Genomic DNA, 27,747 nt, shown 5'->3' on the forward strand with positions numbered 1-27,747 from the left:
TTTACTTACATTCATCACGGTCCAAATTTATTCTATTCAACATTCTGAAGGTTTTACACAGAGGTTTGTTCATAGATCATTTACTGTCTGATTGATACATTTATTTTTCTAGACATGCTGAAATGCACAAAATGATCCAATAAGATGGAAAATGACCAAAATTGAACAAAAACAACCTGAAAGTGATGGAAAATGACTAAAATGAGAGATAAAATGAGCAATTCAGAGCAAAAATGAGATGAAAACTGAAATAGAAATGGCCACTGAGTCACAGAATGATGAAATAGACGTGAACTGATCAAAAGAACTAACAAGATGAACAATTTTAAACAGAAACAAACTTAAAAACACACAAAATGACCAAAATGAACCACAAAATGGTCAAAATTAAGGCACAAAATGACCAAAATGGAAGAAAAATAACATGAAAAGATGAAAAATGTTTAAAACCTGACAGAAAGACGTAAACTGAACAAAACAAAACACATAATGACACAAATGAGACACAAAATGATCCAGAAATATTCTCTTCCAGTCATGAAACTGTCCACATTTATTCTATTCAACATTCTGAGGGTTTTTACAGAGAGCGTCGTTTTGTTTACTGTCTGTGGACCTGGAAGGAGCAGCTTCACATCTGGAAAAAAGATTCACAATCAACGGTTTGTTTAACAGAAGAGATCATCTTAGTTCAAAGTGGCACCAAATCCATGTCATGTTTGGGTCGTATGTTGGCCTTTAACTTTGAGCAGGTGTGTTATTATTTACAGTGTTTATGGTAGAATGTGGCCGTTTTAATGGCAGATCACATGGAAGTAACATGAGCCAGTTTGAAATAGTGAGTTATGCAGAAGAACAACATGAAGAAGAAATTCAAAGTTTTTAATCAGTAAATATGTTAGATTATATTTTTAATCTATTTTGTGTACTTGTTGATGAAAAACGTTTCATAAAAGAAACCTTAATAATGTTGCCTTTTAATGTTTTAACCCTCCTGTTGTCCTCATTTTACAGGCACAAAAAACATTGTTTCCTTGTCTAAAAAAATAAAAAAAATTCCTCAAATTTCTGAAAATTTGCAAAACCTTCAGGAAGAAAATTCCAGTAATTTTATAAAAGTTTTCTTTTCAAAAAATCACCCAAATTTGGCAAGAAAATTGTTGTAACTATTTTTTTAAAAAATGAGTAAAAATCTTCCCAAAAAAATCCTAAAAATATCTAAACTGATTACATACATTTCAGGAAAACTTCTATTTTCTTTAAAAACATCATCAACAATCCAGTGAATTTCACTGGATTTTGGTTGATTTTTTGTGACTGTTCTTTAGAAATATTTTTAAGTTTTTATTTCCACCTAAAAATGTTCAGATTTCCCAAAAATGTTGAAAACGTGGACATCAGAAGTTTCACTGTGAAAATATATATTTCTTCCCACATTTTCAAACTTTAAAACGAGTCCATTTTGACCCACAGGACAGGGTTAATTAGTCACGTGAGAAGTCGAGTGTAAGTTAATTTTTTATTATATGAAGTTGAAATATATTTTTTAGTCATTTTCTAATTCTCCAGGATTAAGGACTGTGTAGAGACCTGTAGGGGGCAGTAACCAGCACCTACTATTAGAGCCCCTGTATTATCAGAGCAGCGACAACTGGGGATTTGAAGCCATTTTGTTTCCATTCACTCAATATGGGACGCGCAGCGCGAGGCGCACATTCACAAAAACTTGCTACTTGTGGATTGTTTACTGATTTGAAGACATGTTTTGGACAAAATATTACTGGCTTGTTTTTTCTGGATGTCCAAGGTTGGATTATGGCCGTTTTTAGTGGAATATTTTCATCTGTGACTAGTTATGAGGATTCAAAGGTGAGTTTTGCTGTTTACGTTATTTGTTGGACAAATGTGTTTATATTACCCGCTGTGGTAATCACATCTGAAAGTGGTTTATACCGGTGGATTCATGAGAATCTAAGCTTTCCATAGGTGTTTAATGTTTCTGTCATCGAGTTTGCAGCTTTGGTCAGTTTAGCAAAATACGTTTGCACATCTCAAGACGGCCCGAATACGGAAGTTTAACGGGTTACGGTACCCAACAGTCACCAGTAACACATCTACATGCATGAATATGGTCAAAGTCAAAATAACCACAACTGCCTAAAATCACATCAAACTTTTCTATCTGTTATTCACCCATACATCATAACATGAAAGTACATACATGGGACTAACCTGGCACAAAAACGATGATTTAGTCGGTTTCCATCCCACTCTCCGGACTTTATTTTCCCAGTTTCCTTCTTTGACTATTACTGGGAAATCTAAACATGTGGAATCCCTTCTACGATCGATTTGTGCACCCAAAGGCACAACAGCCTGTCATTTTTCAGGTATTTATGAAGCGAAAAAGGACCAAGAATTACTCTCTGCAGTGTAAACAACGTTAACAGAAAACCCGGCGTTCATGAATAGGAAACAAAATGGCGCATATAGATCACATGACCAAAATTTTTTGGACACGTCATGTCGATACTCTGATAATATAGGGACTCTACCTACTATGATGTTCTCCACTAGCTTGAAGCAGAGGGTTCCCTCAGCATAGCCAGATGAACACATCTATTGTGTTTCCACTCCGTGTTCCTGCCACGCCTGCAGGATGACCTTCATACTTGTGGCAGTGGTTGGACAATCATCCAATCAGAATGCAGAGCCACATGACACCCAACCAGCTGTGGGTGCTGGGTCGTACACATCACCCAATATGTCAGATACTTTCTTAGAGGTTTTTCAGTGGACTGTAGACCCAGTTTCACTCGTTTTTCTTTTCTCACATTGAAATTTGAGGCTGTTTGAAGACGAATATCTCAAGAACAATTCCAGATAAAAGCCTGAAACCTTCACTTGTTTGTCTTGCCAACAACAGCAGATCAGATTGTTGTTAAATACAGCAGTGGAAAAAAGTTTTTGGACATCCCATACCTTTGTGAAATACTGCATTAAGAATCACTTTGAGGTCTTCAAGAGTCATTTATTTTAGTACAATCATAAAACTAAACACATCCTAAAAAGACATTAAAAACTGAAAATTGACTGGTTCCATAAAACGAGAAATTTGGTAGAATTTAGTTTTGTTAGTTTTTCTTGTAAACAACAAACAAAAAAATATATCATTTGTATTTGTGTCTGTCTGATGCAGCCACACCCTTAGAAACACACAAACAATACTTTACAACAAATATTCCATGATATTTAAGATTGTGTAAAACCTTTCAGGGTGTCTGAAAACGTTTTTTCCCTCACTGTATCTGTCAAAGCATGAAAATATGCTGTTATAAAAATGCCACCATCTCCAGACACATATATGTGGTCATTGTTCCATGATGCCAATATCATGGTAATGACTGGATGCAGATAATTTACAAAGAAATGATTCTAAACTACATGTCAGCTTTCAAAGATTGGACTTTTCATAGAACACTTCATGTTTTTATATTTCAACTCACACACAATCAGAGATTAGTTGATCTACTTGTTCAATATTAGAGATTCCTATAGATAGATGATAGATTATAGATGGATAGATAGATACCTACGGTCAGTAATCTCCTAAATTAATTATGATTAACCATCAGAGAATCACTGAACCAGCTCTGCATCTAACGGGTTCCTGCAGCCCAGAGGGATCTGAGGAACAATTAAGGTGGTAATCAAGGAAATTCACCCTGCTGCTCACTGCCTCCATCCAGACATCTATCCCTCTGCCACTGATAATTCATTTAACTGAGTAACCACTTTGAATGGTTTCATTCATTTACCAGTCACGTCTGTTAACGACAGCTTTCCTCTTAATGGATTTTGCAACGAAGCAACAAAGACACTAAACAAGAAATTAGACCTGAATTCTCTGAAGCCGGATCTCAAGGACTTTAAGTTTGTGGAGGACTTCATGAACTTTTATTGAACCCTGCATGGAGAAATCTTCTTGGCAGGGGTTCAGTCTGTGTCCAGTGTGCATACGCTGGTGTCGTTGTAGGGTTTCTTGTTGGTTGGATGTTGGTCCAGAGTGGTCAAAGCAGCACTGTTCACCATTGGCAGAGTGCTGACAAGTCTGAGACTTTTGTCCATCTCTTCCGTTCTGCTTGGAAAACAAACAAACAAACACAGAGAACGTCAGTGTTTCCTGCAGCATTGAAGAACTGATGCCTTGTCTGAGATAGAGAGCACCCCAAATGACATCTGAAGACACTTTTACCCGTTGGAATTTAACACTCAGTTGTCCGATTTCGTCACAATTCCTAATCTAACCTTCACCCCCAGATTAACCTGGACCAGATTTCTGTGTCAAAACGAATACAGGTTAGACTGAACGATAGCTGATAATGTGTTAACAGAATTCAACTGACCACAGTTGATCAAAACAGTTTTGAAAAATGTTTGCAGCAATAGCAAAAATGATCCAATACATAATTGTGTGTACACTGTGACTGAGACCAGTCTTTACATACCTCACTGTGACATTGATTCCATGCTTTCTTTCTGGTGTGGATCTGCTGGTGTTGTTTCAGGGAACCCAAAGTTGTAAAAGTCTTCTTACACTCATCACATCTGTATGGTGTCTCCCCAGTGTGGACACGTTGGTGAACTTTGAGGTATGCAATGGAGCTGTAGCGCTTCCCACACTGGTCACAAATGTATGGTTTAACCCCAGTGTGGGTCACTTCATGAGCTTTTAACTGTGAGTACTGTACAAATAGTTTGCCACAGTGATCACATACATACACATCATGTCCAGTGTGGATGCGTTGGTGACATTTTAAGCTTTGTTGGTTCTTGAAAGTTTTTTCACAGGAGTCACAGTGGTACCGCTTTCTACCAGAATGGGGGCATTGATAAATCAACAACTGTTCATGTTGAGTAAAGGTTTTCACACACTGATCACAGCTGAATGGTTTAACTCTACTGTGAATGAGTTGATGACTTTTTAAGTTTCTCTTGTCAGTAAAAGCCTTTCCACACTGATCACAGTTGAATGGTTTAACTCCACTGTGAATGAGTTGATGTCTTTTTAAGTGACTCTTGACAGTAAAGGTCTTTCCACACTGATCACAGTTGAATGGTTTAACTCCACTGTGAATGAGTTGATGACTTTTTAAATTACTCTTGTGAGGAAAAGCCTTTCCACACTGATCACAGTTGAATGGTTTAACTCCACTGTGAATGAGTTGATGATCTCTTAACGTACTCTTGTGAGTAAAACCCTTTCCACACTGATCACAGTTGAATGGTTTAACTCCACTGTGAATGTATTGATGTCTTTTTAAGTGACTCTTGTCAGTAAAAGCCTTTCCACACTGATCACAGCTGAATGGTTTAAATCCACTGTGAATGAGTTGATGTCTTTTTAAGTGACTCTTCTGAGTAAAAGCCTTTCCACACCGTTTACAGCTGAATGGTTTAACTCCACTGTGGATGAGTTGATGTTTTGCTAGAGTACTCTTCTTAGTAAAAGCCTTTCCACACTGATCACAGCTCAATGGTTTGTCCACAGTGTGAATACATTTGTGAATTCTTAGCTTTGTTGCTGTGATAAAAGTCTTGCAACATTGCTCACAACTCAGTGATTCATCTCTTTTTGCTGTTGTTGCTGAACCATCCTTATCCACCTCAGAGGTCCGACATCTCACTCCATTGCTGTGTTTACATTTCTGTAACAAAAGACAAAGATAAAAACAGAGGCAGTGATGGAAGAGCAATCATGAAAAAATTGAACCTAAAAGTCTCAATTCCATGTAGTTGGACATGAAGCTGAAACAAGATCAAGAATCTGCAGACATGCTAGCAGCTTTGTCATTAGAAACCTAGAAATTTGTCAACAGCACACTCACAATGTCAACAAAACTATTTTCACAGGCCTATAGGTTTCAGCTTTCTGCACGGCAGTTTTAGAATATTGGGTAGTAAAATCTGTCCATCACTGTGAAAAGCAAAGCAGGGCTGGGACTGATGGGATTGCACCACCAGGATCTCTTGATCCCCAGACTTTCCGTTAAGTTACATTACTGGAGAAATGTACACTGACAGTCATTAAAAACGTTGAGACCATATTTTTCAACATAATTTTTATTTGTTTAGCATATTGGCATACAGAAACAAAAATCTAAAGTTTCAAGAATGATTTCAAAATAAAGAATTTCACAAAAGACAAAACAAATACCGAGTATGGCCTCCATTTGCTTCGATGCTGGCAGCAATCCGTCGGCGCATGCTTTGGACCAGGCTTCTGATTGTGGGTTGGGAACAGCCCATAAGCCTGGCTACATCACTGTAGCTCAAACCGGCCTCCACCATACCCAGTGCCCAGAGACGTTGTTCATGTGATAGACGCGACATGATGCTGTTCACTGGACTAACAATGGTGGCCTTTTTATAGGCCTTCAAAACCCATTCTGAAATTGTGCGGATACTCACTGAGTATCGCTTGGTGTGTATTTGGTTCACTTTTGCAAAGTGACCAACCCATGTGCAATGAGTCATGACAAAATAAATCATCATTATCTCAACTACCAGGGCACTAGATCATCAGTAAATCCACAATGAATAATTACAACCCCCCTACAAGTAGAATTCTGCGTACATTTCTACCTCAAAGTTTCTATTGACTGTCAGTATACAATATGAAAAGCATACACTGATGGGATTGTACCACAAGGATCTCTTCATCCCCAGACTTTCCGTTAAGTTACATTACTGGAGAAATGTACAATATGAAAAACATACAACATCAACGTCCAGATTTAGGTCTTAATGGCAGCAGGGTCAATTCAGACCACCAGCACTTTCTAGTTTCTCCTTGGGGATCAGATGTTGATACCAGTCCAGAAAAGATCTGTAATTCTGCCACTGAATTCTGGATTTGACCCCAACGACCCGGGCAATTTGTTGTGCAGCAGTTACACAAGCGTTCACCATCAAACAACAAAACAGTAAAACAGTTAAAAGAATAGCAACGATTAAAGGAAATGTTTTTAAAATGTAAAAAACACAGTAAAACAATTACAAGCAAAATAAAAGCCATTTCAAGAAAAATCAAACAAAACATTAAAGCTGCAAGCAGCGATGGACGGGTCCTCGCATCCACGCTGGTCGGCGAATCCATGCACGTCCATCAGGTGGCACTGTGACTGAGAGTGTGTGCCGGCCTCTGAATCACATCTGGACCAGAGTTTAATCACACGTAAAATTTCAGCCAGATGGAGCATGTTCAGACTAGTTATACAGCATTTCCTGCCCATCCACCACCAGGTGGTGCTGTAACTCAGAGTGTATTTCAAACAGTGGATGTGATGAGGGTTGGACTCTGATCACTCATGAAAAGTTTCAGGCTGATTTGATCATGTAGAGGCCAGTTATACAGCATTTACTGTCCCCCCAACAGGTGGCGCTGCAACTGAGAGTGTCTGTTGGCCTGTCGATGTGATCAGGATTGGATTGTGATCACACATGTAAAGTTTGAGGCAGATTGGAGCATGCAGAAGAGAGTTATACAGCAGTTGTTGTTTCATGGAGAAGCATCAAAACTCTGATGGTCGCCATGGCCACGCCATTTGGCTTCTGGTTAAACTTTTGATAACTTTTCATCACCAAGTCCTGCTGTGTGGACTGACAAAATTTCAGGTCTCCTGGAATTATCCCCTAGAAGGTATTAACTCTCAAAAATGAGAAAAATCATCAAAAATCTCACAATTAATCCAAGATGGCCGACTTCCTGTTGGATTTAGGACATGGCTCCAAGAGGCTTTTTTGTGCGTCCTGATGTGCTCTATAAGCCTCCCAAATTTCATGGATGTAGGTGAAACGTGCTGGGGGGGCTGTTTGTTGAAAATACTGTAGGGGGCGCTATAGCATGTGCAGTGCCGAGATGCACACGGTGTCGTTCCTTGGGTCGATGGTGATGTGTGTGGTAATTTTAGTGAGCATTGGAGTATTTCTAACCTGTCAAACAGCACTTTGTTTTTCATGGCGATATTTGGTTGCTACGGCAACAGCGTTGCATGAAATGTCACACCCTTCACAGTGTGTGATTGTCAAGAGGTGAAGACTCGACTGACTAATTTCCAGCATGATATCACCACGTTTGGGGCCATTGTACCTGAAAATATAAGGCCTTAAACTTACTATTACCAACAGGTGGCGCTATGACTTTTTCAGAATTTATGAGTGTGGATGTGTTCAGACTGGACCTGGTGTCCATCATGTGAAGTTTGGGGCAGATAGGATCTTGTTCAGCTGAGATATGAATCGTTAAATTGTCATGGCGAAACATCGAAATTGGTTTGGCCGCCACAGACACGCCATTTGATGACAAGTCACCATTTTCACTGGGATGCATCATCAATGTGTTCAGCCTGTTGTCACCGCATTTGAAGTGAATATGATCAACCGGGTAACAATAGGGCATGAAAGTGTAAAAGATGTCTATTTCCTGAAACCACAAGGTGGCGCTATGACTGTCAATGAATATCCCTATGTGGATGACATCAGGACAGGACTGTCATCATACATGTAAAGTTTCAGGCAGATTGGAGAATGGTCAGAAGAATTAGACACCACTTCCTGTTTCATGGCGAAGGATCAGTTTTTTGAGGCTCCACCATGGCCACACCTTTTGGCTTCTGGTTGAGTTTTTGATAACTTTTCATCAGAAAGGTCTGGTGCATGTACTGGCCAAATTTCAGTTCTGTCAGACGTATTCACTAGGAGCTATTAATTTTGACAAATGTACAGTAAATTCAAGATGTCTGACTTCCTGTTGGGTTCAGGGCGTGGCTGTGATTGACTTTTTGGTGTGTCCTGATGTGGTGCATATGCCCACCAAATATTGTAGCTGTAAATGAAACATTGTGGAAGTTGGCCTAATGACCACTTTTCAATTTTGCAGGTGGCGCTATAGAGCCATTTTGCCACACACATGTGCAACGTCCATAAAATATCAAATTTTTCGCCAGTCCTGATGTGCACGCCAAATTTCACGCGTTTTGGATTGTGATAAGGCCCCTAAAAAGGCAATTCATTTCCCGAGGAGCTATTAAGTTTGAAAAATTTACAGCAAATTCAAGATGGCCGACTTCCTGTTGGGTTTAGGGCGTGGCTGTGATTGACTTTATGGTGTGTCCTGATGTGGTGCATATGCACACCAAATATTGTAGCTGTAAATGAAACATTGCGGCAGTTGGCCAAATGACCCCTTTTTGAATTTTGTAGGGGGCGCTATAGAGCCATTTTGCCACGCACATGCGCAGCTCCTATAAAATATCAAATTATTCACCAGTCCTGATGACCATGGCGAATTTCACGCGTTTTAGAATATGATAAGACCGTCAAAAAAGCACTTTGTTTTGCATGGTGATATGTGGTTGCTACGGCAACAACGTTGCATGAAATGTCACACCCTTCTCAGTGTGGAATTTTCAAGAGGTGAAGACTCGACTGACCTATTTCCAGCATGATATCATCAAGTTCGGGGCCATTGTACCTGAAAATATAAGGCCTTAAACTTACTATTACCAACAGGTGGCGCTATGACTTTTTCAGAATTTATGAGTGTGGACGTGTTCAGACTGGACCTGGTGTCCATCATGTGAAGTTTGGGGCAGATAGGATCTTGTTCAGCTGAGATATGAATCGTTAAATTTTCATGGCGAAACATCAAAATTGGTTTGGCCGCCACAGACACGCCCTTTGATGACAAGTCACCATTTTCACTGGGATGCATCATCAATGTGTTCAGCCTGTTGTCACCGCATTTGAAGTGAATATGATCAACCGGGTAACAATAGGGCATGAAAGTGTAAAAGATGTCTATTTCCTGAAACCACAAGGTGGCGCTATGACTGTCAATGAATATCCCTATGTGGATGACATCAGGACAGGACTGTCATCATACATGTACAGTTTCAGGCAGATTGGAGAATGGTCAGAAGAATTAGACACCACTTCCTCTTTCATGGCGAAGGATCAGTTTTTTGAGGCTCCGCCATGGCCACACCTTTTGGCTTCTGGTTGAGTTTTTGATAACTTTTCATCAGAAAGGTCTGGTGCATGTACTGGCCAAATTTCAGTTCTCTCAGACTTATCCACAAGGAGCTATTAATTTTGACAAATGTACAGTAAATTCAAGATGTCTGACTTTCTGTTGGGTTTAGGGTGTGGCTGTGATTGACTTTTTGGTGTGTCCTGATGTGGTGCATATGCCCACCAAATATTGTCGCTGTAAATGGAATATTGTGGAAGTTGGACTTATGACCACTTTTCAATTTTGCAGGTGGCGCTATAGAGCCATTTTGCCACGCGCATGCGCAACTCCCATAAAATATCAAATTTTTCGCCAGTCCTGATGTGCACGCCAAATTTCATGCGTTTTGGAGGATGATAAGGCCCCCAAAAATCTAATTTACTTAACGGGAGAAATTAATTTTGACAAATTTACAGCAAATTCAAGATGGCCGACTTCCTGTTGGGTTTAGGGCGTGCCTGTGATTGACTTTTTGGTGTGTCCTGATGTGGTGCATATGCCCACCAAATATTGTAGCTGTAAATGAAACATTGTGGAAGTTGGCCTAATGACCACTTTTCAATTTTGCAGGTGGCGCTATAGAGCCATTTTTGCCACACACATGCGCAACTCCCATAAAATATCAAATTTTTCGCCAGTCCTGATGTGCACGCCAAATTTCGCGCGTTTTGGGATATGATAAGGCCCCTAAAAAGGCAATTCATTTCCCGAGGAGCTATTAAGTTTGAAAACTTTACAGCAAATTCAAGATGGCCGACTTCCTGTTGGGTTTAGGGTGTGGCTGTAATTGACTTTTTGGTGTGTCCTGATGTTCTGCATATGCCCACCAAATATTGTAGCTGTACATGAAACATTTTGGCAGTTGGCCTAATGACTACTTTTTCAAGTTTGCAGGTGGCGCAATAGAGCCATTTTTCCACGCACATGCGCAACTCCCATGAAATATAAAATTTTTCGCCAGTCCTGATGTGCATGCCAAATTTCATGCGTTTTGGAGTATGATAAGGCTGCCAAAAAGCCAATTTACTTTACGGGAGAAAAAAAAAAAATTAAAGCTGCAAGCAGCGATGGACGGGTCCTCGCATCCACGCTGGTCGGTGAATCCACGCACGTCCACCAGGTGGCGCTGTGACTGAGAGTGTATGTCGGCCTCTGAATCGCATCTGGACCAGAGTCCAATCATACATGTAAAATTTCAGCCAGACTGTAGCATGTTCAGAGCAGTTATAGAGCATTTCCTGTCTATCCACCAGGTGGCGCTGTGACTGAGAATGTATTTCAAGCAGTGGATGTGATCAGGGTTGGACTCTGATCAGTCATGTAAAGTTTAAGGCTGATTGGAAAACGTACAGGCTACTTATAAAGCATTTCCTGTCCATCCAACAGGTGGCGCCATGACTGAAAGGGTATGTTGGCCTATGGAATTGATCAGGATTGCAGTGTGATTACACATGTAAAGTTTGAGGCAGATTGGTGCATTCAGAGGAGAGTTATAAAGCAGCTGTTGTTTCATGGCGAAGCATCAAAACTGTCATGGTCGTCTTGGCCACACCATTTGGCTTCTGGTTAAACTTTTGATAACTTTTCATCACCAAGTCCTGCTGTGTGGACTGACAAAATTTCAGGTCTCCTGAAATTATCCCCTTGAAGGTATTCACTCTCAAAAATGAGAAAAATCATCAAAAATCTCACAATCAATCCAAGATGGCCAACTTCCTGTTGGATTTAGGGCATGGCTCCAAGAGGCTTTTTTGTGCATCCTGATGTGCTCTATAAGCCTCCCAAATTTCATGGATGTAGGTGAAACGTGCTGGGGGGGCTGTTTGTTAAAAATACTGTAGGGGGCGCTATAGCATGTGCAGTGCCGAGATGCATACAGTGTTGTTCCTTGGGTCAATGGTGATGTGTGTGGTAATTTTTGTGAGCATTGGAGTATTCCTAACCTGTCAGAAAGGGCTTTGTTTTTCATGGCGATATTTGGTTGCTACGGCAACAGCGTTGCATGAAATGTCACACCCTTCACAGTGTGGGATTGTCAAGAGGTGAAGACTCGACTGACCAATTTCCAGCATGATATCACCAAGTTTGGGGCCATCGTACCTGAAAATATAAGACCTTAAACTTACTATTACCAACAGGTGGCGCTATGACTTTTTCAAAATTTATGAGTGTGGATGTGTTCAGACTGGACCTGGTATCCAGCATGTGAAGTCTGAGGCAGATAGGATGTTGTTCAGCTGAGATATGAATCGTTAAATTTTCATGGCGAAACATCGAAATTGGTTTGGCCGCCACAGACACGCCCTTTGATGACAAGTCACCATTTTCAATGGGATGCATCATCAATGTGTTCAGGCTGTTGTCACTGCATTTGAAGTGAATATGATCAACCGGGTAACAATAGGGCATGAAAGTGTAAAAGATGTCTATTTCCTGAAACCACAAGGTGGCACATTGTGGAAGTTGGCCTAATGACCACTTTTCAATTTTGCAGGTGGCGCTATAGAGCCATTTTGCCACACACATGCGCAACTCCCATAAAATATCAAATTTTTCGCCAGTCCTGATGTGCACGCCAAATTTCACGCATTTTGGAAAATGATAAGGCCGCCAAAAAGGCAATTCATTTCCCGAGGAGCTATTAAGTTTGAAAAATTTACAGCAAATGGAAGATGGCCGACTTCCTGTTGGGTTTAGGGCGTGGCTGTACTTGACTTTTTGGTGTGTCCTGATGTTCTGCATATGCCCACCAAATATTGTAGCTGTACATGAAACATTGTGGCAGTTGGCCTAATGACTACTTTTTCAACTTTGCAGGTGGCGCTATAGAGCCATTTTGCCACGCGCATGCGCAACTCCCATGAAATATCAAATTTTTCGCCAGTCCTGATGTGCATGCCAAATTTCATGCGTTTTGGAGTATGATAAGGCCGCCAAAAAGCCAATTTACTTTCCGGGAGAAAAAATAAATAAAAATTAAAGCTGCAAGCAGCGATGGACGGGTCCTCGCATCCACGCTGGTCGTGAATCCACGCACGTCCACCAGGTGGCGCTGTGACTGAGAGTGTATGTCGGCCTCTGAATCGCATCTGGACCAGAGTCCAATCATACATTTAAAATTTCAGCCAGACTGTAGCATGTTCAGAGCAGTTATAGAGCATTTCCTGTCTATCCACCAGGTGGCGCTGTAACTCAGAGTGTATTTCACACAGTGGATGTGATGAGGGTTGGACTCTGATCACTCATGAAAAGTTTCAGGCTGATTTGATCATGTAGAGGCCAGTTATACAGCATTTACTGTCCCTCCATCAGGTGGCGCTGCGACTGAGAGTGTCTGTTGGCCTGTCGATGTGATCAGGATTGGATTGTGATCACACATGTAAAGTTTGAGGCAGATTGGAGCATGCAGAAGAGAGTTATACAGCAGTTGTTGTTTCATGGAGAAGCATCAAAACTCTGATGGTCGCCATGGCCACGCCATTTGGCTTCTGGTTAAACTTTTGATAACTTTTCATCACCAAGTCCTGCTGTGTGGACTGACAAAATTTCAGGTCTCCTGGAATTATCCCCTAGAAGGTATTAACTCTCAAAAATGAGAAAAATCATCAAAAATCTCACAATTAATCCAAGATGGCCGACTTCCTGTTGGATTTAGGACATGGCTCCAAGAGGCTTTTTTGTGCGTCCTGATGTGCTCTATAAGCCTCCCAAATTTCATGGATGTAGGTGAAACGTGCTGGGGGGGCTGTTTGTTGAAAATACTGTAGGGGGCGCTATAGCATGTGCAGTGCCGAGATGCACACGGTGTCGTTCCTTGGGTCGATGGTGATGTGTGTGGTAATTTTAGTGAGCATTGGAGTATTTCTAACCTGTCAAACAGCACTTTGTTTTTCATGGCGATATTTGGTTGCTACGGCAACAGCGTTGCATGAAATGTCACACCCTTCACAGTGTGTGATTGTCAAGAGGTGAAGACTCGACTGACTAATTTCCAGCATGATATCACCACGTTTGGGGCCATTGTACCTGAAAATATAAGGCCTTAAACTTACTATTACCAACAGGTGGCGCTATGACTTTTTCAGAATTTATGAGTGTGGATGTGTTCAGACTGGACCTGGTGTCCATCATGTGAAGTTTGGGGCAGATAGGATCTTGTTCAGCTGAGATATGAATCGTTAAATTGTCATGGCGAAACATCGAAATTGGTTTGGCCGCCACAGACACGCCATTTGATGACAAGTCACCATTTTCACTGGGATGCATCATCAATGTGTTCAGCCTGTTGTCACCGCATTTGAAGTGAATATGATCAACCGGGTAACAATAGGGCATGAAAGTGTAAAAGATGTCTATTTCCTGAAACCACAAGGTGGCGCTATGACTGTCAATGAATATCCCTATGTGGATGACATCAGGACAGGACTGTCATCATACATGTAAAGTTTCAGGCAGATTGGAGAATGGTCAGAAGAATTAGACACCACTTCCTGTTTCATGGCGAAGGATCAGTTTTTTGAGGCTCCACCATGGCCACACCTTTTGGCTTCTGGTTGAGTTTTTGATAACTTTTCATCAGAAAGGTCTGGTGCATGTACTGGCCAAATTTCAGTTCTGTCAGACGTATTCACTAGGAGCTATTAATTTTGACAAATGTACAGTAAATTCAAGATGTCTGACTTCCTGTTGGGTTCAGGGCGTGGCTGTGATTGACTTTTTGGTGTGTCCTGATGTGGTGCATATGCCCACCAAATATTGTAGCTGTAAATGAAACATTGTGGAAGTTGGCCTAATGACCACTTTTCAATTTTGCAGGTGGCGCTATAGAGCCATTTTGCCACACACATGTGCAACGTCCATAAAATATCAAATTTTTCGCCAGTCCTGATGTGCACGCCAAATTTCACGCGTTTTGGATTGTGATAAGGCCCCTAAAAAGGCAATTCATTTCCCGAGGAGCTATTAAGTTTGAAAAATTTACAGCAAATTCAAGATGGCCGACTTCCTGTTGGGTTTAGGGCGTGGCTGTGATTGACTTTATGGTGTGTCCTGATGTGGTGCATATGCACACCAAATATTGTAGCTGTAAATGAAACATTGCGGCAGTTGGCCAAATGACCCCTTTTTGAATTTTGTAGGGGGCGCTATAGAGCCATTTTGCCACGCACATGCGCAGCTCCTATAAAATATCAAATTATTCACCAGTCCTGATGACCATGGCGAATTTCACGCGTTTTAGAATATGATAAGACCGTCAAAAAAGCACTTTGTTTTGCATGGTGATATGTGGTTGCTACGGCAACAACGTTGCATGAAATGTCACACCCTTCTCAGTGTGGAATTTTCAAGAGGTGAAGACTCGACTGACCTATTTCCAGCATGATATCATCAAGTTCGGGGCCATTGTACCTGAAAATATAAGGCCTTAAACTTACTATTACCAACAGGTGGCGCTATGACTTTTTCAGAATTTATGAGTGTGGACGTGTTCAGACTGGACCTGGTGTCCATCATGTGAAGTTTGGGGCAGATAGGATCTTGTTCAGCTGAGATATGAATCGTTAAATTTTCATGGCGAAACATCAAAATTGGTTTGGCCGCCACAGACACGCCCTTTGATGACAAGTCACCATTTTCACTGGGATGCATCATCAATGTGTTCAGCCTGTTGTCACCGCATTTGAAGTGAATATGATCAACCGGGTAACAATAGGGCATGAAAGTGTAAAAGATGTCTATTTCCTGAAACCACAAGGTGGCGCTATGACTGTCAATGAATATCCCTATGTGGATGACATCAGGACAGGACTGTCATCATACATGTACAGTTTCAGGCAGATTGGAGAATGGTCAGAAGAATTAGACACCACTTCCTCTTTCATGGCGAAGGATCAGTTTTTTGAGGCTCCGCCATGGCCACACCTTTTGGCTTCTGGTTGAGTTTTTGATAACTTTTCATCAGAAAGGTCTGGTGCATGTACTGGCCAAATTTCAGTTCTCTCAGACTTATCCACAAGGAGCTATTAATTTTGACAAATGTACAGTAAATTCAAGATGTCTGACTTTCTGTTGGGTTTAGGGTGTGGCTGTGATTGACTTTTTGGTGTGTCCTGATGTGGTGCATATGCCCACCAAATATTGTCGCTGTAAATGGAATATTGTGGAAGTTGGACTTATGACCACTTTTCAATTTTGCAGGTGGCGCTATAGAGCCATTTTGCCACGCGCATGCGCAACTCCCATAAAATATCAAATTTTTCGCCAGTCCTGATGTGCACGCCAAATTTCATGCGTTTTGGAGGATGATAAGGCCCCCAAAAATCTAATTTACTTAACGGGAGAAATTAATTTTGACAAATTTACAGCAAATTCAAGATGGCCGACTTCCTGTTGGGTTTAGGGCGTGCCTGTGATTGACTTTTTGGTGTGTCCTGATGTGGTGCATATGCCCACCAAATATTGTAGCTGTAAATGAAACATTGTGGAAGTTGGCCTAATGACCACTTTTCAATTTTGCAGGTGGCGCTATAGAGCCATTTTTGCCACACACATGCGCAACTCCCATAAAATATCAAATTTTTCGCCAGTCCTGATGTGCACGCCAAATTTCGCGCGTTTTGGGATATGATAAGGCCCCTAAAAAGGCAATTCATTTCCCGAGGAGCTATTAAGTTTGAAAACTTTACAGCAAATTCAAGATGGCCGACTTCCTGTTGGGTTTAGGGTGTGGCTGTAATTGACTTTTTGGTGTGTCCTGATGTTCTGCATATGCCCACCAAATATTGTAGCTGTACATGAAACATTTTGGCAGTTGGCCTAATGACTACTTTTTCAAGTTTGCAGGTGGCACAATAGAGCCATTTTTCCACGCACATGCGCAACTCCCATGAAATATAAAATTTTTCGCCAGTCCTGATGTGCATGCCAAATTTCATGCGTTTTGGAGTATGATAAGGCTGCCAAAAAGCCAATTTACTTTACGGGAGAAAAAAAAAAAATTAAAGCTGCAAGCAGCGATGGACGGGTCCTCGCATCCACGCTGGTCGGTGAATCCACGCACGTCCACCAGGTGGCGCTGTGACTGAGAGTGTATGTCGGCCTCTGAATCGCATCTGGACCAGAGTCCAATCATACATGTAAAATTTCAGCCAGACTGTAGCATGTTCAGAGCAGTTATAGAGCATTTCCTGTCTATCCACCAGGTGGCGCTGTGACTGAGAATGTATTTCAAGCAGTGGATGTGATCAGGGTTGGACTCTGATCAGTCATGTAAAGTTTAAGGCTGATTGGAAAACGTACAGGCTACTTATAAAGCATTTCCTGTCCATCCAACAGGTGGCGCCATGACTGAAAGGGTATGTTGGCCTATGGAATTGATCAGGATTGCAGTGTGATTACACATGTAAAGTTTGAGGCAGATTGGTGCATTCAGAGGAGAGTTATAAAGCAGCTGTTGTTTCATGGCGAAGCATCAAAACTGTCATGGTCGTCTTGGCCACACCATTTGGCTTCTGGTTAAACTTTTGATAACTTTTCATCACCAAGTCCTGCTGTGTGGACTGACAAAATTTCAGGTCTCCTGAAATTATCCCCTTGAAGGTATTCACTCTCAAAAATGAGAAAAATCATCAAAAATCTCACAATCAATCCAAGATGGCCAACTTCCTGTTGGATTTAGGGCATGGCTCCAAGAGGCTTTTTTGTGCATCCTGATGTGCTCTATAAGCCTCCCAAATTTCATGGATGTAGGTGAAACGTGCTGGGGGGGCTGTTTGTTAAAAATACTGTAGGGGGCGCTATAGCATGTGCAGTGCCGAGATGCATACAGTGTTGTTCCTTGGGTCAATGGTGATGTGTGTGGTAATTTTTGTGAGCATTGGAGTATTCCTAACCTGTCAGAAAGGGCTTTGTTTTTCATGGCGATATTTGGTTGCTACGGCAACAGCGTTGCATGAAATGTCACACCCTTCACAGTGTGGGATTGTCAAGAGGTGAAGACTCGACTGACCAATTTCCAGCATGATATCACCAAGTTTGGGGCCATTGTACCTGAAAATATAAGACCTTAAACTTACTATTACCAACAGGTGGCGCTATGACTTTTTCAAAATTTATGAGTGTGGATGTGTTCAGACTGGACCTGGTATCCAGCATGTGAAGTCTGAGGCAGATAGGATGTTGTTCAGCTGAGATATGAATCGTTAAATTTTCATGGCGAAACATCGAAATTGGTTTGGCCGCCACAGACACGCCCTTTGATGACAAGTCACCATTTTCAATGGGATGCATCATCAATGTGTTCAGGCTGTTGTCACTGCATTTGAAGTGAATATGATCAACCGGGTAACAATAGGGCATGAAAGTGTAAAAGATGTCTATTTCCTGAAACCACAAGGTGGCACATTGTGGAAGTTGGCCTAATGACCACTTTTCAATTTTGCAGGTGGCGCTATAGAGCCATTTTGCCACACACATGCGCAACTCCCATAAAATATCAAATTTTTCGCCAGTCCTGCTGTGCACGCCAAATTTCACGCATTTTGGAAAATGATAAGGCCGCCAAAAAGGCAATTCATTTCCCGAGGAGCTATTAAGTTTGAAAAATTTACAGCAAATGGAAGATGGCCGACTTCCTGTTGGGTTTAGGGCGTGGCTGTACTTGACTTTTTGGTGTGTCCTGATGTTCTGCATATGCCCACCAAATATTGTAGCTGTACATGAAACATTGTGGCAGTTGGCCTAATGACTACTTTTTCAACTTTGCAGGTGGCGCTATAGAGCCATTTTGCCACGCGCATGCGCAACTCCCATGAAATATCAAATTTTTCGCCAGTCCTGATGTGCATGCCAAATTTCATGCGTTTTGGAGTATGATAAGGCCGCCAAAAAGCCAATTTACTTTCCGGGAGAAAAAATAAATAAAAATTAAAGCTGCAAGCAGCGATGGACGGGTCCTCGCATCCACGCTGGTCGTGAATCCACGCACGTCCACCAGGTGGCGCTGTGACTGAGAGTGTATGTCGGCCTCTGAATCGCATCTGGACCAGAGTCCAATCATACATTTAAAATTTCAGCCAGACTGTAGCATGTTCAGAGCAGTTATAGAGCATTTCCTGTCTATCCACCAGGTGGCGCTGTAACTCAGAGTGTATTTCACACAGTGGATGTGATGAGGGTTGGACTCTGATCACTCATGAAAAGTTTCAGGCTGATTTGATCATGTAGAGGCCAGTTATACAGCATTTACTGTCCCTCCATCAGGTGGCGCTGCGACTGAGAGTGTCTGTTGGCCTGTAGATGTGATCAGGATTGGATTGTGATCACACATGGAAAGTTTGAGGCAGATTGGAGCATGCAGAGGAGAGTTATACAGCAGTTGATGTTTCATGGCGAAGCATCAAAACGCTGATGGTCGCCATGGCCACGCCATTTGGCTTCTGGTTAAACTTTTGATAACTTTTCATCACCAAGTCCTGCTGTGTGGACTGACAAAATTTCAGGTCTCCTGGAATTATCCCCTTGGAGGTATTAACTCTCAAAAATGAGAAAAATCATCAAAAATCTCACAATTAATCCAAGATGGCCGACTTCCTGTTGGGTTTAGGACATGGCTCCAAGAGGCTTTTTTGTGCGTCCTGATGTGCTCTATAAGCCTCCCAAATTTCATGGATGTAGGTGAAACGTGCTGGGGGGGCTGTTTGTTAAAAATACTGTAGGGGGCGCTATAGCATGTGCAGTGCCGAGATGCATACAGTGTTGTTCCTTGGGTCAATGGTGATGTGTGTGGTAATTTTTGTGAGCATTGGAGTATTCCTAACCTGTCAGAAAGGGCTTTGTTTTTCATGGCGATATTTGGTTGCTACGGCAACAGCGTTACATGAAATGTCACACCCTTCACAGTGTGTGATTGTCAAGAGGTGAAGACTCGACTGACCAATTTCCAGCATGATATCACCAAGTTTGGGGCCATTGTACCTGAAAATATAAGGCCTTAAACTTACTATTACCAACAGGTGGCGCTATGACTTTTTCAAAATTTATGAGTGTGGATGTGTTCAGACTGGACCTGGTATCCAGCATGTGAAGTCTGAGGCAGATAGGATGTTGTTCAGCTGAGATATGAATCGTTAAATTTTCATGGCGAAACATCGAAATTGGTTTGGCCGCCACAGACACGCCCTTTGATGACAAGTCACCATTTTCACTGGGATGCATCATCAATGTGTTTAGGCTGTTGTCACTGCATTTGAAGTGAATATGATCAACTGGGTAACAATAGGGCATGAAAGTGTAAAAGATGTCTATTTCCTGAAACCACAAGGTGGCGCTATGACTGTCAATGAATATCCCTATGTGGATGACATCAGGACAGGACTGTCATCATACATGTAAAGTTTCAGGCAGATTGGAGCATGTTGAGAAGAATTAGACACCACTTCCTGTTTCATGGCGAAGGATCAGTTGTTTGAGGCTCCGCCATGGCCACACCTTTTGGCTTCTGGTTGAGTTTTTGATAACTTTTCATCAGAAAGGTCTGGTGCATGTACTGGCCAAATTTCAGTTCTCTCAGACTTATCCACTAGGAGCTATAAATTTTGACAAATGTACAGCAAATTCAAGATGGCCGACTTCCTGTTGGGTTTAGGGTGTGGCTGTGATTGACTTTTTGGTGTGTCCTGATGTGGTGCATATGCCCACCAAATATTGTAGCTGTAAATAAAACATTGTGGAAGTTGGCCTAATGACCACTGTTTCAATTTTGCAGGTGGCGCTATAGAGCCATTTTTTCACACATATGCGCAACTCCCATAAAATATCAAATTTTTCGCCAGTCCTGATGTGCACGCCAAATTTCACGCGTTTTGGTTCATGATAAGGCCGCCAAAAAGGCAAGTCATTTCCCGAGGAGCGATTAAGTTTGAAAAATTTACAGCAAATTGAAGGTGGCCGACTTCCTGTTGGGTTTAGGGCGTGGCTGTAATTGACTTTTTGGTGTGTCCAGATGTTCTGCATATGCCCACCAAATATTGTAGCTGTACATGAAACATTGTGGCAGTTGGCCTAATGACTACTTTTTCAAGTTTGCAGGTGGCGCTATAGAGCCATTTTGCCACGCACATGCGCAACTCCCATAAAATATCAAATTTTTCGCCAGTCCTGATGTGCATGCCAAATTTCACGCGTTTTGGAGTATGATAAGGCCGCCAAAAAGCCAATTTACTTTACGGGAGAAAAAAAAAAAAAAAAAAAAAAAAAAAAAAAAATAATAATAATAAACCCTAGGGTTTCAATAGGGTCCTTGGCACCGCTGGTGCCTTGGACAGTCGGTGCCCTGGCACCGCCTGTCCTTCGCACCCTCGGTGCTCGGACCCTAATAATAATAAACCCGAGGGTTTCAATAGGGTCCTTGGCACCGCTGGTGCCTTGGACAGTCGGTGCCCTTGCACCGCCTGTCCTTCGCACCCTCGGTGCTCGGACCCTAATAATAAACCCTAGGGTTTCAATAGGGTCCTTAGGCACCGCTGGTGCCTTGGACAGTCGGTGCCCTTGCACCGCCTGTCCTTCGCATCCTCGGTGCTCGGATCCTAATAAGATAGACAGGGACATCGGCGGCAATCTTGGTCATTTAGTCAGACGTAGTAAAAGTTTTCAATAAACGGCCACCGATGTAATCAGGTAGAGGACTTTTCTTTGGTCTGCACTGTTGCTTGTCGCAATATTGCGACAAGCAACATTGCTGAACATAACAAGCCATAGCTTCAAATATACTGCCTCGTGTGCCTCATGTACTATACACCAGGAGATGGCGGACATCTGGAACTTCAATCTGAGCATCAGTTGTGGGCGTGTTTTCATTCAAAGTTTTGGAGTTTACACAGTTTGAAAACCGAGGAGACGAGAATCGCCGTCGGTTTACTAGTTTAACCGACTAGTAAAATACTAAATGTTTAATAAAGGAGTAGGCGGTGAAACAATTAAAAGACGAGTCCGCACATCCCTAATCTGAAGACACTTACCTGTTGGAATTTAACATTCAGTTGTCTGATTACATCACAACTCCTAATCTAACCTACATCCCCAGATTAACCTGGACCAGATTTCTGTGTCAAAACGAATACAGGTTAGACTGAACGATAGCTGATAATGTGTTAACAGAATTCAACTGACCACAGTTGTTCAAAACTGTTTTAAAACAATTTTGCAGCAATATCCAAAATGATCCAATACGTAATTGTGTGTACACTGTGACTGAGACCAGTCTTTACATACCTCACTGTGACACTGATTGAATGCTTTCTTTCTGGTGTGGATCTGCTGGTGTTGTGTCAGGGAACCCAAAGTTGTAAAAGTCTTCTTACACTCGTCACATCTGTATGGTCTCTCCCCAGTGTGGACACATTGGTGACCTTTGAGGTTTCCAATGTAGCTGTAGCGTTTCCCACACTGATCACAAAGGTATGGTTTAACCCCAGTGTGGGTCACTTCATGAGCTTTTAACTGTGAGTACCGTACAAAAGGTTCACCACAGTGATCACATACGTACACATCATGTCCAGTGTGGATGCGTTGGTGACATTTTAAGCTCTGTTGGTGTTTGAAAGTTTTTTCACAGGAGTCACAGTGGTACCGCTTTCGACCAGAATGGGGGCATTGATGGATCAACAACTGTTCATGTTGAGTAAAGGTTTTCACACACTGATCACAGTTGAATGATTTAACTCCACTGTGAATGAGTTGATGCCTTGTTAGATGACTCTTATGAGTAAAATCCTTTCCACACTGATCACAGTTGAACGGTTTAACTCTACTGTGAATGAGTTGATGACGTCTTAACGCACTCTTATCAGTAAAAGCCTTTCCACATTGATCACAGTTGAATGGTTTAAATCCACTGTGAATGAGTTGATGACTTGTTAGATTCCTCTTGTAAGTAAAATCCTTTCCACACTGATCACAGCTGAATGGTTTAACTCCACTGTGAATGAGTTGATGACTTGTTAGAGCACTCTTCTGAGTAAAAGCCTTTCCACACTGATCACAGCTGAATGGTTTAACTCCACTGTGAATGAGTTGATGTCTTTTTAAGTCACTCTTCAGAGTAAAAGCCTTTCCACACTGATCACAGCTGAATGGTTTGTCCACAGTGTGAATACGTTTGTGAATTCTTAGCTTTGTTGCTGTGATAAAAGTCTTGTCACATTGCTCACAACTCAGTGATTCATCTCTTTTTGCTGTTGTTGCCGAACCATCCTTATCTTCTTCAGAGGTCCGACATCTCACTCCATTGCTGTGTTTATATTTCTGTAGCAAAAGACAAAGATAAAAACAGAGGCAGTGATGGAAGAGCAATCATGAAAAAATTGAACCTAAAAGTCTCAATTCCATGTCGTTGGACATGAGGATGAAACAAGATCAAGAATCTGCAGACATGCTAGCAGCGTTGTCATTAGAAACCTAGAAATGTGTCAACAGCATACTCATAATGTCAACAAAACTATTTTCACAGGCCGATAGACTTTCCGTTAAGTTACATTACTGGAGAAATGTACAATATGAAAAGCATACAACATCAATGTCCAGATTTAGGTCTTAATGGCAGCAGGGTCAATTCAGACCACCAACACTTTATAGTTTCTCCTCGGGGATCAGATGTTGATACCAGTCCAATTTGTTGTGCAGCAGTTACACAAGCGTTCACCATCAAACAACAAAAGCAACAAAACAGTAAAAAACAGTTGAACGAATAGCAACAATTAAAGGAAATATTTTAAAAATGTAAAAAACACAGTAAAACAATTTCAAGCAAAATAAAAGCCATTTAAAGAAAAATCAAACAAAACATAAGACAGACAGGGACATTGGCAGCAATCTTGGTCATTTAGTCAGACGTAGTAAAAGTTTTCAATCAACGGCCACCGATGTAATCAGGTAGAGGACTTTTCTTTGGTCTGCACTGTTTGAGACACCAGATTACATTGCCCACATCAAGAAAGGGATTCTGTGGAGAGGCTGACATGAGACAGTTTTTAGTCTCAGCATGTTTAGCCCTAAAATCATGGGAGTCAAACCTGACATAAAAACTGTTTAGACTTTGAGCCAGCTCTAAATCAGAATTATAACCACTGAGCTGAACTCTCTCATTGACACATTAATTAGTCCCAGTGATCAGATTCATGCCGTCCCAGACTGAACTGAGGTTGTTCATTTTGAGCTGAGACTCAAGTTTGTCTTTGTATTGTCTTTTGTGGGTCCTGATCTCCAACTTTATTTCCTTCTGTCGGTTATACAGATTTAGTGTATTTCCTTCTCTGAAGACTGTTTTCTTTCTGTACAGTAGGTCTTTAAGCTTCTTAGAAAGCCATGGCTTAGTGTTTGGATATAGTTTAACAGTTTTTTCAGGAATAACACTGGTTTCACAGTCTGTGACCCAGCTGCTCACAACATCAGTCGGTTCATCAATATCAGCTGAGGACTCCTTAAACACGTCCCAGTCAGTAACCTCCAGACATCCCTGCAGAGTGTGACAAACTTTCACTCTGATGTTCTGCACTTTGCCTTGCTTCAGTACAGTAGTAGACAGGGATAAGGAGGATGCAGTTGTGGTCAGAGGAACCCACAGGAGAAGCACCTTTTACATTGTTGTAGCAGATCAAAGATTTTGTCTCATCTCGTGGGACATGTGATGTACTGATGGAAGTCTCTCAGTGTGTGTTTTAGTGAGGAGTGGTCTCTGGATGACCTGATGGATAAGCCCACAGGCATTTATTCCACTGGCCTTTGGACGGATATAGACAGGTTTCACAAATATCTGGAGAAATTCATGAGGCAGATATTGAGGGCACAGTGAAACAGAAAGCAGTTCTAAGTCAGTAGTGCACAGTTTCTCCAGGACAGTGGGAGATTTGCACCAGCGCTGTCCTTGTCCATTTGGAAGACCCACTTGTGCCCAAGCTTTCATTTGCTGGCTGATGTTGCTTCAATATTTCCACATAATGTTCTATCCTCTTGATGCCATCTATTTTGTGAAGTGCACCAGTCCCTCCTGCAGCAAAAACATTCCCACAACATGGTGCTGCCACCCCCATGCTTCACAGTTGGGATGGTGTACTCAGGCCATCCTCAGCCAGCATCTTCACAAGATCGTTTGCTTTTGTTCTGGGCTTGATGAGCACATTTCCCTCCAAAACAATCCTAACCTTAACCAATCTCCATCTTGAGCAGTAGGATGGCTTGACATTCCCATGGTGTTGATCTGTGCATGTAATTGTTTGGACAGATAAACATCAAACTACAGCAATCTGGAAATTGCACCCAAGGATGAACCACACCTGTGGAGGCCCACAAATGTCTTCCTGATGTCTTGGTTGATTTCTTTAGGTTTTCTAATGTCGTCACACAAGGAAGCAGTGTGTTTGAGGTGTGCCTGAAAATACATCTTAATCTATCAAAAGCTTTCAAAGTCAGGACATCATCATCTTTAAGGCATAGCAATCTTAGTGTATGCAAACTTCTGATTGTGAAGAAAGTAATTAAAATTCTCTAAAAAAAAAAAAAATCTCTCTTTCGTTATTCTGGCATTTAAAGATAATTTTGGTCATCTTAACTGACATAAAACAGGAGAAGCATTGCCAGAATTAATGTCAGATCATGTAAATTCAAAAAAAGGGTTATGTGTCGTTTATACAGTGTAAGTAAACTTCTGGGTTCAACTGTCTGAATTTCTTGAGAAGGAAAAGGCTGGTAAACTCACAATGCTCAAAAGTATTATTGTCTACCAAAGAAAATGCTGCTCTTTACCTTCCTGAACAACTTGCTTGAAAAACAAGACTTTTCTTCCGTTACTTATCTTCATCACCATGTAAGACATTTTCAGAAAGTATGATCAGCAGCTAGTTCAGCCTCAAACAAAAAACAAGCAGCTTCCTAGCAGTCCACCATTATATCCTCAGTACAGCTGCTTCTGCAGAGCTACATCTCTCCAGCCAACGTCACCTGGCTTTGGTCGGCCCATCTAACCAACTGGAGCAACTTTACACATTTTAAACAACAAATGAATGATAATAATGTTACAGTGGTATGTTTCTCACTTTTTGTGAAGAATCCATGTTTCCTCCATTGTTGAGCTCAGACTAAATGGCTGCCAACATTCCTCTGCTCCTCCGTCAGACTCTCCTCCTCCTGCCAATCACCTGTCACATCAAACACATCTTCATTAGGATACCACTCTATACACAAGTGTCAGAGTGTCCCATATGTTCATCAGCCAACACAGAGGACACATTTCAACTCAATAGTTCACTTTTAGCTCTTTTCAGTTTCACCTAAAACTGATACAAATGAACTTAAACTGTTAAAAATAAGGAACATAGACAGAAAACAGACATGGAAAAAGAGAATAAAGAGAACATAAAGATGCTACTGCAGGTGATTCAAGACAGGACTGCTGGTAGAAAACTGTTCATGCTGTAAGTTAGTGAATGTATTTTACTGCTCAGTGTTCTGTTTAAAGGCAGCTCTCACTCTCTGTTCTTTGCACTCTCCCATAGTGTCAAGTGTCCTCCCACTTTCAATGACAGGTGATTCTCATTGATGATTTTTCTCAGTTTGTGCAGTTTCCCCACTTGAAAAAGGATGTTTCATCTACCCAGGGTTTGAGCAGGACTCCACTCATCAATCAGACAGTTGCTTTCTTTCTTTTCCCTCTTTTATTTTGCAGTGGTCACAAATTCATGAGATACAGAGGTGGCAACTTCCATAAGTTTAGTTGATAGATTAAGGTGAAAAACCTTTAAACAGAACACAAAAGGACAATGTTCACATCATTGTATTCAGCAAATAGTAACAACCATTCCTCATGGACATTTTCACCACATTGGCAAATGCTACTCCACTCAATTTATGTTTGTCAACCTCAACACCACATAAACTGAAGCGACAAATCATGGCATGAGCAATATTCAACCCAATACTATACCACACATGAATTTATCTGCATTTTAAAGAGTTGATTTTGAATCACAGTTTAACAAATTACTCTGAGCATTTTTTAAACTATTTTATACTCTTTACTTCATGGTTTTAAAAGTATTTAAAGTGCATAAAGTGCTTTTAAAGTGCAATCCTTTCCAGATCCAATAAATAAATAAAGGGCATCGTAAAAACCCACCATTACAAACAGGATGAATTCACTGGTCTGAGCTGGAACCCTCTAATTAGCACCAATTAGCCTGCAATCTTATTTTCAACTGAACAATTACAAAACACACGGAAATAATTGGTAAACAGACAAAGTTTACTCCGTGGCTAATGCTAATGCTAACACATACTGCAGTGGCACACATCGGCAGCTTAAACAGTCTTTTAGAGTCTCCAGAATTCTGCTCTTACCGGCTGCAACCCGGATTTTGGAGATGAAGGCAATCCTGAACAGTTTGCCGCAGATCTTGATCCTTTCCCAACAGAAATTCACGGACACTTTGTTTGAACTCGGTCATTCATTCTCAGTTCCTTCTCATTGCTGCGTGTGTCCCCTTTTTTTGCCGCCGGTGGCAAACCTGCAGCCGCAGATTGTTTCCGCCCCAGCTGAGTGTAGGACCTGTGCGTAAATGCTTCTCCTTTGAGTTCTCAGCTCCTTCCAGTTTGACTTTACATATAGACTGCTTTGCACTCTG

At 41.5% G+C, this 27,747-nt stretch overlaps 1 protein-coding gene and 2 long non-coding RNA genes across 11 annotated transcripts; 1 reads left to right on the forward strand and 2 right to left on the reverse strand.

The window, feature by feature from the left end:
• On the reverse strand, nt 1-27,706 carry LOC127536932 (zinc finger protein OZF-like). Of its 6 annotated transcripts, none has more exons than XM_051958387.1 (6): nt 27,464-27,700; nt 26,597-26,761; nt 26,164-26,265; nt 22,346-23,377; nt 4,509-5,708; nt 1-4,141 (listed from the first exon to the last, which is right to left on the reverse strand). In XM_051958387.1, the coding sequence occupies exons 3-6, from the start codon at nt 26,179-26,181 to the stop codon at nt 3,893-3,895; spliced, it is 2,499 nt and encodes an 832-aa protein (XP_051814347.1). In that variant the 5' UTR covers nt 26,182-26,265; nt 26,597-26,761; nt 27,464-27,700; the 3' UTR covers nt 1-3,892. The 6 variants fall into 6 exon arrangements, with proteins under 6 accessions (XP_051814347.1, XP_051814350.1, XP_051814349.1 ...); XM_051958390.1 differs by having other exon boundaries at nt 1-4,138; nt 27,464-27,699; XM_051958389.1 differs by lacking the exon at nt 26,597-26,761 and having other exon boundaries at nt 27,464-27,705.
• LOC127536933 (uncharacterized) lies at nt 6,106-20,397 on the reverse strand. Of its 4 annotated transcripts, XR_007946173.1 has the most exons (4): nt 18,140-18,443; nt 14,102-15,499; nt 12,019-12,175; nt 6,106-7,995 (listed from the first exon to the last, which is right to left on the reverse strand). It is a non-coding gene; the product is annotated as an uncharacterized LOC127536933 (long non-coding RNA). The 4 variants fall into 4 exon arrangements; XR_007946169.1 differs by lacking the exons at nt 6,106-7,995; nt 18,140-18,443 and adding an exon at nt 20,142-20,397 and having other exon boundaries at nt 11,472-12,175; nt 14,102-14,192; XR_007946171.1 differs by lacking the exon at nt 6,106-7,995 and having other exon boundaries at nt 11,472-12,175; nt 18,140-18,445.
• LOC127536934 (uncharacterized) lies at nt 9,137-21,287 on the forward strand. Its single transcript, XR_007946174.1, has 3 exons — nt 9,137-10,645; nt 12,570-12,892; nt 21,164-21,287. It is a non-coding gene; the product is annotated as an uncharacterized LOC127536934 (long non-coding RNA).
• Nucleotides 27,707-27,747: the final 41 nt, after the last annotated feature.

This window comes from Acanthochromis polyacanthus, chromosome 13 (assembly GCF_021347895.1).
Source record: "Acanthochromis polyacanthus isolate Apoly-LR-REF ecotype Palm Island chromosome 13, KAUST_Apoly_ChrSc, whole genome shotgun sequence".
Classification (NCBI taxonomy): Eukaryota; Metazoa; Chordata; class Actinopteri; family Pomacentridae; genus Acanthochromis; species Acanthochromis polyacanthus.

What these genes read in the sequence shown, in the direction of transcription:
- LOC127536932 (XM_051958389.1), bottom strand. An exon ending in TCAATCAGTGTCACAGTGAG is followed by an intron (nt 5,709 to 22,345) that starts GTATGTAAAGAC and finishes CTTTTGTTACAG; the next exon opens with AAATGTAAACACAGCAATGG. An exon ending in GGAATCAATGTCACAGTGAG is followed by an intron (nt 4,142 to 4,508) that starts GTATGTAAAGAC and finishes TTGTTTTCCAAG; the next exon opens with CAGAACGGAAGAGATGGACA.